The 12442-nt window shown below is 47.2% G+C and overlaps 1 protein-coding gene across 1 annotated transcript in view; it reads right to left on the bottom strand.

Moving 5' to 3' along the window:
* Positions 1–433: 433 nt before the first annotated feature.
* The window catches only part of Fxn (frataxin), a 17700-nt gene continuing 5691 nt past the window's right edge, over positions 434–12442 (bottom strand). Inside the window, exons 3-5 of the mRNA XM_021152091.2 lie at positions 11915–12035; positions 6692–6789; positions 434–1241 (exon numbers count right to left, since the gene is read on the bottom strand). Of these exons, the coding sequence (XP_021007750.1) occupies positions 1091–1241; positions 6692–6789; positions 11915–12035 (370 nt within the window). The 3' untranslated portion in view covers positions 434–1090. The remainder of the gene's footprint in view (positions 1242–6691; positions 6790–11914; positions 12036–12442) is intronic.

Raw genomic sequence — 12442 nt, forward strand, 5'->3', positions numbered from 1 at the left:
TGGTGAGGCTGCAAGCCCCTCATCTTCACTCCCCGAGTGGAGAACATGCCTGGGCTTTAAACGTGGACGCCTAGGATCAAATTTGAGTCTTCATGCTTGTGTGGACTAAGTGATCTCTCCAGCTCAATTTTTCTTTGTATTTTCCTTAGAAAGGGTTTCTCTGTATAATTGGCCGGGCCCTCCTGGAATGTAAACATGATTTATAGACCAGGCTGGCCTCAAACTCACAGAGATATCTGCATGCCTCTGCCACCTGATTGCTGGGATTAAAGGCATGTCCCACCGTGCCCAGCTCAATTTTCAAAAATTTCAGACATCTCAGGTCCATGTCGTAGCTGCCGACTGTGTAAATGACCCCGACTACGAAGGCACAGAGGTAATAGCATCAGGTCGTCCTGGGTACCGAGTGTAGTTAACAAAGCATGAAAGGGCATTTTAAGATGATTTCTTTTAACTCTTCGCTGCTCAGGACTCAGAAGTGTACATGCTTGGAGTCTTGGGGACATTTAGAAGCTACTTCTTAGAGTATCTTTTCAGAGACAATGGAAGAGTGGGAACGACTCATGTCTCCCTCTGAGCCTTTTTCCTTTTCAGGAGGTTATTAGCACACATGGTGTAGGTTATTAGCACACACAGTGTAAGACATTTTGAAGCTGTTATGTCATGGACGCACTCAAGGTGTAAGACATTCTTTTTTTTTTTTTTTTTGAGACAGGGTTTCTCTGTGCCATCCTGGCTGTCCTGGAACTCACTCTGTAGACCAGGCTGGCCTCGAACTCGGAAATCCGCCTGCCTCTGCCTCCCGAGTGCTGGGAGTAAAGGCGTGCGCCACCACTGCCCGGCATATAAGACTTTCTAAGAGACCAGAGGTCTCATGTTGGGGAGGAAACAACATAATCCTAACAATTCTCTGTAGAAATGAAGAGCCAGGTCCGGGGACAGGGTGGGAGGGAACACACTTTTTTCACAGAGCTGTCACACACAGTGTGACTATCTTCAGGAGCAGGTATGGGAAGGCAGACACTCAGCTACAGGAGGCAGCTGGGGTCTTCACCTGACAGTGTTTAATGTCTTGGAATCTGGCTAGCAGTCAAGTGCCTTTTCCAGAGTAGGCCAATGAAGACAGGTCCAGTTTGGTGTTTAAAGCTTTAGTCAGCTCCCTGGCCAGCAGCTCATGCAGAGACACTCCGTCATGAGAGTACACCCAGTTCTTCCCGGTCCAGTCATAGCGCTTGGGGCCGCTGCGAGACAAAACAAATTCATGGTAAGTTAGTGAGGATCCTCTTCAGGAGAGCCACTGTGTTTGGACTAAATCAATCTGTGAGTGTGTGTGTGTGTGTGTGTGTGTGTGTGTGTATGCATGCATCTGTCTATCTATCCATCCATCCATCTATCTATTTATCTATCTATCTACTTTTGTGTTGTTTTTCAAGATAGGATTTCCCTGTGTAGCTCTGGCTATCTTAGAACTGTATCTGTAGACTAGGCCGTCTTGAACTCAGAGTTCCACCTGTCTCTGCCTCTTGAGTGCTGGAACTAAAAGCGTATGGCCACCACTGCCCAGCTTATCTATCTGTCTTTGAAGATAGATTCCTATCTGTATCCCCGGACAGGTAGCCTGGACCTCACTTGTGTAGCCAAGGCTACCCTTCAATTTGTAGCCACCTTCTGTTTCAGCCTACGTGCCGGGATTATCAGCAACCACATTTGGCTGGACTGAATCTTAAAAGTCCCACGCAGCTGTGGTTAAAAGCTCACGGTCTAGCTCATGACTCTACTACAGAGGGTGGGAACTTGATCTGGTAAGGCCTAGATGTGGTGTGTTAGGTCACCGGCAGTGTGCCTTGGATGGGCGATGGGGAGTCCGTCCTGTTTCCCTCCACCAAATCTCCCTGGCCATGGTCTGTCTCACTGCAGGCCCAAAGGCAACGGCAACTAAAGTCTCTGACACCGTGAACCAAACAAATGCCTCTTCCTTTCAGTGAAGAGCTAACGGAATCCAGAGCTGCGGGCACCCAGAGACCAAGTGCGGCTTTGCGTGACATGCAGTGAGGCGAGCCTTTGCTTTCCTCAGCACCTTCCTGAGGGCGACTGTGCAGTCTGTCCTCTGGAACATGCCACAGCCCCACCCCCGTGAAACTCTCTGCAGCACATTCATTCCATCGCTTTTTTTCCCTAGGACAGATGCTATTTTACAGCCAGGTTTGGGAAGTGATGCTAATTTTGTACCATGGATGTGCTGATCAATGCCCAACCTACACTACTGTGTCGCCACTAACTCTGTCTACATCCGAAACACCCCTATTACCCTGAAAGAAGCCCTAATACCTACCAATCAGCTACCTTGCCTCTCCCAGCCTTGGCTACCACCTGTGCTATTATTAAAAACTTTGTTGGGCATGGTGGTGCAGGCCTTTAATTCCAGCGATTAGTGGACAGAAGCTGGCTTGGTCTATCCAGCAAATTCCAAGCCAGCCAGGGATCTAAGGTGTCTTAGTCAGGGTTTTTATTCCTGCACACACATCATGACCAAGAAGCAAGCTGGGGAGGAAAGGGTTTATTCAGCTTACATTTCCACATTGCTGTTCATCACCAATGGAAGTCAAGCAGGTCAGAAAGCAGGAGCTGATGCAGAGGCCATGGAAGGAGGGATGTTACTTACTGGCTTGCTTCCCCTGGCCTGCTCAGCTTGCTCTCTTATAGAAAGACTACCAGCCCAGGGATGGCACCACCCACAATGGGCTAGGCCCTTCCCCTTTGATCACTGATTGAGAAAATGCCTTACAGTTGGATCTCATGGAGGCATTTCCTCAACTGAAGCTCCTTTCTCTGTGATAACTCCAGCCTGTGTCAAGTTGACACACAAAACCAGCCAGCACACAACTTAAGACCCTGCCTCAAAAAAACCAATGAAACAAAACTTCCTTCTTTGGACAGGGTCTCCCATAGCCTCAGCTAGACTCCAATTCCTTCTATAGCCAAGGATAACCCTGAACTCTTGATTTTCTTGCCTTTATCGCTCAAGTGTTGGGATTACTGGCTTGCTCCATAATGTCTAGCTAAAAGTACTTTTCTTTTTTTTTTTTAAAGATTTATTTATTTATTATATGTAAGTACACTGTAGCTGTCTTCAGACACACCAGAAGAGGGAGTCAGATCTTGTTACGGATGGTTGTGAGCCACCATGTGGTTGCTGGGATTTGAACTCAGGACCTTCGGAAGAGCAGTTGGGTGCTCTTACCTGCTGAGACATCTCCCCAGCCCCTAAAAGTAGTTTTCTTTATTGAAAATTAAACCTGTGAAATTGAGAGCTCTATCAGTGTGTCCCCACATACCTTCCTTATCTGTTGCTGCATCTACCCCACTCTTCAGGTGAGAGGAGAAAGTATTTGGGATGTGGTTTTATACTACCTCCTTTTGCTACCTTTAAGAGGAGTGACTTCCTGGGATCACTGCGATGTGTCCACAAAAGGAAATGGGGGACCTGTCTGATCTTTCTCTGCTTCCCATCCTAAGATGGGACATTGTCCCTACACATTCTCCCATCAGGGTACACCATTGTATAAGAGGCTAAACTAGCCGTCTCTTGCATCCCTCAGTCTTGGACCCTGAACCTTGAAAACCATGAGATAAAGAAACCTTTCCCCTTCATCAGTAACTTGTCTCAGGCATTCAGGGGTAGCAATGTGAAGCTGAGTTTTACACAGTATTGTGGACCAATCGGTAGCTGGTGTTTGCCATGATTTGTTATTCCAGATGTATAAGACCCTTGCCTCACGTTCTAGCTCCTCGTGGTCTGGAGAACAGTGGACAATGATGGTAGCAGAGAACCCTGAGAGTTCACCACTGAGAACACTCCAGAAAACTTTCGAAGAACCCCACACTAGAAGAATGGGGACACAGCTTAGCAGCACAGTGCTTGAGCGGTCCCAGCGTGGTGACTGCATTGTTAGATCTCCAACATCACAAAAACCAAGAGGAGACTGAGGTGAGGTGGGGAGGCAGGGTAGAGGGAAGAGATGGGAAGTATCTTGTGTAGGTATAAATACACGAGGGCTTTTAATACTGCTAATCAAATGCTGGACATACAGAGAAAAGGGCAAATAGACAGGCAGGGCTTCCGTTACAAGAGCAGAAACCTCTCTGAACACAAAGTACCCCGGTCACATTAAAGCAAAACAAAACCAGGAGAAACCAAAGAATGTTCTTTGATCCTGCACCACAGCCCTGCTATCAGGTAACCAGGTAGAGTTGGAACAACTCAAGACCCCTCCACATTGTCCAGGGTTCTGCGCCCAGATTCTGGGGCCCAGGTGTCCCCCCACATTCTATGGCAAGGAGGCCAGGAAATTCTGTCTCCACAGGACTCAAAGGTTTTCTTCTAAGAAATTATAATCATGGCCCTGTGAAAGACAGTCTGGATAAATATGATATTATTTCCGGGGTGATGGAGAGAGGGCTCAGTGGTTAAGGATGCTTGCTGCTCTTCTGCAGGACTGGTTTGATGTCTTCCACTACCCTGGGCTGCTTACAACTGCTTGTGACTATAGCTCCAGAAGATCTGACTCCCTCTTCTGGCTACTGTAGGTATGGACACTCAACCATATCCATATCCACACCCACGGACATATAAATAAAATAAGCACCCGCCCCCCTTTATGAACATAATTGTGATGAAGGGGGTTACTTATGAGATGCCCCCCCCCCCAAGCCTCTCATATAAATTAGTTTTAAAAACAGATAATCTGGTTTTTAAATGAACTGTTTTTATTTTGTTTTGATATATGAGTGCTCTGTCTGCATGTACACCTGCAGACCAGAGGAGGGCATCAGATCCCTTTATAGATGGTCGTGGGCCACCATGTGGTTGCTGGGGATTGACCTCAGGACCTTTGGAAGTGCAGTCAGTGCTCTTAACCACTGAGCCACCTCTCTCTAGCACCTAAAATTACAGGTTTTAAATGTATTTGTTTTATATGCATCGGTGTTTTGTTTGCATATTTATCTGTGTGAGGGCATCAGATCTCCTGGAACTGGAATTACAGACAGTTGTGAGCTGCTATGTGGCTGCTGGGAATTGAACCTGGGTCCTCTGGAAGAGGAGTTGGTAAGTGCCCTTAACCACTGAGCCATCTCTCCAGCTCCAATTACGGGTTTAAAAAGAGTTTGCTTGGAGTTTCTTGTAAGTGACTAATTACCCTGACACGGATGCCAGGATTTGAACTCTAGCCCTCGTGCTGGAGCAGAAGGGCTCTTAAGCCATCTCTCCAGCCTGTGTGGTAACCATTTCATTTGCTGTGTGTTTGTTGTGGTGGGATTCCAACCCAGGGCCTTCTCTCACATGCTAGGCAAGTTCTTTGCCACTGAGCCACACCTTGGCACCTTTTAAAAACTGACAATACCATTAGGCTTCCAAAGAATTCCACACTGATTCTAGCTGAGATTTCCTACGGTTCCTTCAAAATGTCTCCTTCAGTACTGCTGTTGAGCCTCAGCGAGGTTAGTGTGAAGGCTCCCTGTGGGCCTCTCTCGGCTGTTCCCAGACCACTGAGGAACACTGTATACTTGTCAGTAAGTCCTTAGTTCTGAGACAGGGTCTGACTGCAGTGCATCCTGCTGTTCCTCCAACTGCAGGCATTGCCACGGGGCAGGCAGGCATGAGGCTGGGGGCCCTAGGGCTGCTGATAAAAATCACCATCCCGTTGTGACAGAGTCAGAGCCCAACTCTGCCAGCAGAATTACAGAGACCTTCAAAGTAGGCCAGGAGTTAAAGTTTAACTTACTTTGAGGACAAAGTGCAAGTTTTCTCAGATACTACAATATAAAAAATTCCTCCCTCTTTCTCCTTCCTACCTTTCCATTTTGGGAACTGAATCCAGGGCTTATAGATTACTGGATAAGCACTCTACCACAGAGATACGCCCTCAGCCTTCAAAGTAGCTTTTTTTTTAAAAAAGATCTATTTATTTATTGTATGTATGTGAGAACACTGTCGCTCTCTTCAGACAGACCAGAAGAGGGCATCGGATCCCATCAGACATGGTTGTGAGCCACTAAGTAGTTGCTGGGAACTGAACTCAGGATCTCTAGAGCAGTCAGTGCTCTTAAACACTGAGCCATCTCTCTAGCCCCTCAAAGTAGCTTTTTAATGAATGAATGAATGAATGAATGAATTATTATTTTTTTTAATCGCAGGCATGTGCCACTGTACCTAACAAAAGTGGCTTATGGATATCCCTGGCTGTCCTGTATTTGCTTTTGTGATAGGGTCTTACGTGATAGCTCAGACTAGCCTTTGAACTGGCTATGTAGCCAAGGCAGGCCTTGAATTATTGCCTCTACTTCTTGAGTGCTGAGACTATAGCTATGTTAAGACTGTGTCTGGCAAAAGTATCGTTTGCAAAGGCAAGCCAGTGGTTTTTCTCTTCTGGGGAATGATATGCTGGAGAAAACCAGTCTGGGCCAGCTTCTGAAAAGTTCCTTCTGCTTCAGGTCTTGTCAACATCCTGATGCCTGAGCATAGCAACCCAGGTATCAATGAGGAGAAGGGTTCAACTACAAGCCAGCCTTCCTGCCGAGGCAGACAGCCGTAAAGCCACCACAATGCCAGTGACTGACTCCCTCTCAAACGGTCCCCAACACTGCGTTCCAGATGAGTTTACCCCTTACGGATTTTGACTTCTGAACATACCTGGAAGGAGAAGACAACCAGATTTGCTTGTTTGGGGTCTGCTTGTTGATCACGTAGGTCCCTAGATCCCCGCCCAGCTTAATGGTGAGCACGCCATCCTAGGGGGTCAGGTGGCAGAAAGTGTGAAAAAATTAGATCAGTTAGTACTGTGATACACACACACACACACACACACAAATATATAAACATAAATAAAAATAAAATACATTTCTGACCCATTCTGACCCTGAGAGTAACGTTTTTACTATACAAGCTCCTATGTTTGGATACACAAACACACACACACACACACACACGTTCATGTTCATATACATGTTCATATCTCCAATGCCTTTCATGTATCCAAGGATATAACAGACACCATTAAGAAAAGGGGGCTGGGTATACAGCCCACTGGCAGTGTGTTCTGGCTTTGGGAAGCCCCATGTTCAATTCTTGGCACCCAAACCAAACTTTCGTGTTCAAAAACAGGAGCTTGTATGGTAAGAGCGTTACTCTTAGGGTCAGAGGGGGTGTGGGGGGCTCAGAGGTTTGTTTTACTTTTATTTATGCACGTGTTTCTGTTCAAGTGTATGTGCATGAATGCCCTTGGAGGCCAGAAGACACACAGGACAGCTGCAGGGCTGGAGTTACAGGCATCTATAAGCCACCTGATGTGATATGGTTGCTGGGATCCAGCCTCTGGCTCTCATGATAAAGTAGCAAGCGTTTAACCACGGAGCCATCTCTGCAGCCACCACGAGTGGATGAATCATAATAGCATACAATGAATGCCTGAAGCTCATAGCGCTTTCTCTCTGCCTGTGTGGTCGCCAAGACAAGTTAAGTCTTGCCTGAGATCTCAGCCATGGTAAACAGGACCGCTAGCCAACCTCAACACGTACAAACGCAGACTAAACTCTAACAGTGTCTGCCCAAGTGTCAGACCTGAGTCCATCATGAAAACACAGAAAGAAAGTGATTGTGGTGGCAAAATCTGTAAGGTTGGGATTTGGGAGGCTAAGGTGGGGGATGGTGAGTTTGAGGCCAGCAGGCTGCACCACAGAACACAAAACAGAAAAGGAGAGGAAAGTCATCAATGCCCTTTCTTGTTTGTCTTAAAAGAGGGGATGGAGGATGGGCAGGGTGCCACACGCCTTTAATCCCAGCACTCGGGAGGCAGAGGCAGGCGGATTTCTGAGTTCGAGGCCAGCCTGGGCTACAGAGTGAGTTCCAGGACAGCCAGGGCTACACAGAGAAACCCTGTCTCAAAAAAACCAAAAAACCAAAAAGAAAAGAGCGGACAGAGCGGCCCAGGCCTACCTGTGTTAGTTCCAGACCCTTCCCAGGCATCCAGCAAGTGCTCCAGATTCCATACTGCTTTAGTTCCCTCTAAAAAGCCTTGCACTCTTAAAAGACTGGCCAGTCCATTTTCACCCAATAAACGAACATTTAAATTTGAAAGCACCCCACAAAGGAGCCCTTCACTCTGAGGGCTTTAGTCTCCTTTGAAGGCAGAATATGAAACAAAGGCTAGGCACTAAGCACACTCTAAAGGGGCCGGGTATTGCTTCTGGAAAGCAGGTGGGAGCCTCTTGTTGCTCAGATGCACCGAGGCTTTTCTCTGCACTCTGCAGCGGGTTCATCCAACCAGAAGACTCGGAATGATTCTCACAGCAGCACACTCTTACAAACACAGCCAGCCATTTATATAAGCTAGAGGCTGGGATGGATAATAATGTAACCAACAGACACAGGAGGGGACAATACTGATCTCTCTCTGTCTCTCTCTCTGAGACAGTTTCATTAGGTAGTTCGGGAAGGTAACAAACTTGTAATATTTGTGCTTCTGTTTGCCAAGGGCCAGGCATGTGTCACTCTGCCTAACTTCTTTCTGCCTGCCCATCTCTCTTTTTCTTCTTCTTTTAAATAATAGCTTTTTTCCTGATTCAAACAAAACAACAAAGGAAGAAATAGGTCCGATGCTGAGGCTCCCCTGGGAGAATCCTTGCCTATGACACACAAGGCTCTGGGTTCCCTCCCCACAGGGGTCAGGCTTCATAATCCCAGGGCTCAGGTGGTCGAAGATCAGAAACTCAAGGCCATCCTTGGCTACATCCTAGTTGAGACCAGCCTGGGCAACGTGAAACCCTATCAAAAAAATGAAACAAGACAACAACAACAACAACAACAACAAACAAGCTACACAAACCAACCCCACAAAAGTTCCTGATGGAGATGTGGGCATTCAGGCAGAACAAACCCAGCCAGACCCTCAGCAGACAGACTAATCTCTCTTTATTTAGACCAGGGGTTAGAAACCTTTCTAGTACAACACAGTTCCTAATGTGGTGACCTTCAATCATAACACTTTTTGTTACTCCTTCATAACTGTAATTTTTCTACTGTTAGGAATCATAAGGTATTTTTGGAGATAGAGGTTTGCCAAAGGGTTTATAACCCACAGGTTGAGAACCTCTGACTTAGAGCCCAGTGTATGCCTGGATCTGTGTCTGGACGAGGGAACTGTTTTCAACTAGACCACAGTGTGGAGGTAGGACTCACTAGCTCAGTTTTACCAAAGAGGTTCATGGTGGCAAAAAACAAAGCAAAATATCAGCAACCAGTAGAGTCGCTGAAAAGCAGGGCAGTTTGGGCTCAAAAGCAGTTTTTCTTGTAGGCAACCCCTCCCCCCTCCGGAACCTTCATTCTCGGCTGCTAGTTTATATATTTTCTCTCTTTTATCTTTGGGGAAAAAAAAACATTAAATTTGCCTGTAACTAAGTTACACAGTGGAGTAGTATTGAGTCCATTCATATTGTTACTCTAGAGCCATTCAGAAATATCCCCACATTGTAAAAACTGAAACCCTGTATACACATTCAATGTTAACTTCTCCTGAACACATGGCTCTCTAACCAACTCTCCAGTTTTCTGCTTCTAGCTATAGGCTAACACTCAGTGAAATCAGTCACCTCTGACTTACCCAGGCAATAAATGTCCCCCTGGGTGTTCCACCCGTGACGAGGCCTGAAGGTCCAGCGCAAATGAATGCCAAGGACTAACTCTGCAGATGTGACTTCCAGGTCTGCTCTCCTTCCTAACCAGCCTGGGCCTGCACAAGTTGCATCACTCTGGCTTGGCTCCCAACATCTGTCTGGCCTCCTCAAGGGCTCCACACCTGTACCTGTCACCTTCTACAGCTAGGTGACCACACCAGGGACAGCTCTCCTAACCACTGCATTCCCAATTTACTCTCTGATCCCCAGTCTTTGGAGAGATCCAGGAGTGGATATTAATTAAACAGTTGTGTGTTCCCAAACCAAAAATAGCCAAGCAGAAAGCCACCCATGGGAGACCTGACTTGCAGTACTTAGGCTGTCTTCCAGCATCCTCCCTGAAGTCCCCTCTTGTTTCAGGACTGTGTAGGTGGCTCTGGGAAGGCTATCTGGGGCTCTCCATTTGGCAGAGTCCTTGCAGACTATCTCCTGCTTTGAACTACCTCTGCATCGACTAGTATGTCAGGAGGCCTGCTGTTCCCCCACCCACCCACTCATTTCCACCATTTTGAGTCCCCAAGAACAAGGCAATCTCAATCTCAGACTCAGTCAGTATCTTACATGCTTCAGCCCAAACATGGGAATGATATTATATTTGTGGATGGATGAACCAATGGACAGACAGTGACTAAACGCACCCTATGGTACTATCTGCTGAAGTGAAGGGTAAGGTTGCTAAGGTGGAGACTATGGAGCTCAGTGCCTGCTATCAGCCAGGCTACAGTGATTAGACTCTTCCCCCAGGACTTCCAGCCAACCCAAATGACAGAGGCAGGGGAGAATAAGCCAGCTGCTATGCTGGCTTACCAGGGGCATTAAGGCATTTAGAACTGTCTGCAAGCAGATTACACAGGGAAGGTTTTTCAGCTTCCCACTGTCGTTCTTTAGCCAATGTGAGTCCATTTTGGGAGTGTGGGTATATTTAAGATCAGGGGAAGGGACTGTGTTAATGCAGACTTTCCTTGCTGTGACAAATATTTGAGAAAACATAAGGGAAGACTGACACAGTCCGTGGGTGGCTGGCTGTGTTGTTTCAGGGTTGAGGCATGGCACACAGCGGCAGGAGGGTATGGTGGGAAACTGTTCCTCGTGGCAGCCAGGAAGCAAAGAGGGGAAAGAGGCCACCGATAAGGAACATCTTTGAAGACATTTCACCGATGACCTACTTCTTCCAACCTCCCACAGCTCCCAGCTCCTGCCATACTCTCCACTGTTCCCCTGTGGTCCACAGAGTGCCGACTCCAGCCTTGGATCAATGCTTCAGTTAGGTCAGGGACCTCATGACCCAGTCACCTCTCGGTTGGGAACCTGGCCTTCAACACAGATCAAACCACAAGAGAGAGAAACAAACTACTAAGCCATTGCTAAGGAACGGTGACCAATCAGAGGAGACCCTCGCACCAACCAATCAGAGCAGAACCAATCCTAGCTGGCCAGGCTTAGGCCCAGTAAGGATTAGCCAGCCCTGCCCTGCAGGAACTAAAACTGCAAAGACAGCTGCCTCTTGGTCACCCGTAGAAGTAGAAACAGACATACGGGAGATGTCATGTTAAACCAGGTACCTTCACATACATGTCACGTACTAAGGAATAAAAAGAATGAATCTGAAAGTACTTTTTATCCCCCCCCCCCTTTTTGATAGCCATCTGCCCTACATAGCCCTATGACTCACTCCAAAATGCACACTTCATGACATTTCCTGGTATTAATGAATTGCTCTCAAGAGGATTAACCTCTGCCTGGATTGGGGGTGTGGAGGAGGGGAACGGGTAAGAAAACGAGGAGGGGACACAAATTTCTCCCATGGTAAAAGCCTAAGCAGATCCTTGCTTAGCCTGCCACCTGGTGGCCAGCATGTAAACTTCCCTCGCTTCCAGCGACTGGGCTAATGCTTCATCCAGTTCCGAAGTCTCAGCCACACACAGGGAAGATCTGCAAATCCAGATCCTCGCCCAGGACTATAGCCTGGGCTCCCTTCAACCTTGCAATGTTGCTGGAGATGGCCTTGAATTTCTAATCCTCCTGCCTCTGCTTCCGGAGTTAACTAGGACTACAGGGATGTGCTACTAAACCTGTGTGTGGTGCTGGGGAATTGAACCCAAGGTTCTGTGTATGCCAGGCAAGCACTCCAGCCTAAGTTACAGTTATTAAGGAGAAGACAGAGAGCAACAGAGCCAAGAGGTACCCCAAAAGAGACATCGTAGTCCTCCAGGGTATAGGGCTTGTCTGCAAGGTCTTCAAAGAACTCTGCCAGGGAGTCCAGGGTCTCTTCAGCCAGTCTTTCATACGCTGTCTCGTCTAGAGAGCTGCAGGGGGAAAATCCCACCAGACAATGTCACCAACTACACAGTCATAATAAATACATACAAACCGAAAAAAAAAAAAAGGCCTTTTAGCAGAAGTAACCAGCTAACAACATGGAGTGTGGGTGAGATGCAAGCACTAGGGTTCACAACAGTCCTGCTCCGTCAGCCACCTTGATTCTCCGAGTCACTTCCCGTTAGTACCAACAATCTACCTTTACCATTCATTCCTGGGTCTTGAGGCAGGGTCTCGCTAGGTAGTTCTGGGAGGCTTCAAACGCACACAGCAGCACTGCGGCTTGCCCCAGCCTCAGGATTGTTGACGTCACAGCTGTGAGAGACACCAGGCCTAGCTTTTCTCATCCACTCACCTTTCATTTATATTTTCATTTAGTTCTTTTTTTTTTTTT

This window comes from Mus caroli, chromosome 19 (assembly GCF_900094665.2).
Source record: "Mus caroli chromosome 19, CAROLI_EIJ_v1.1, whole genome shotgun sequence".
NCBI lineage: Eukaryota > Metazoa > Chordata > Mammalia > Rodentia > Muridae > Mus > Mus caroli.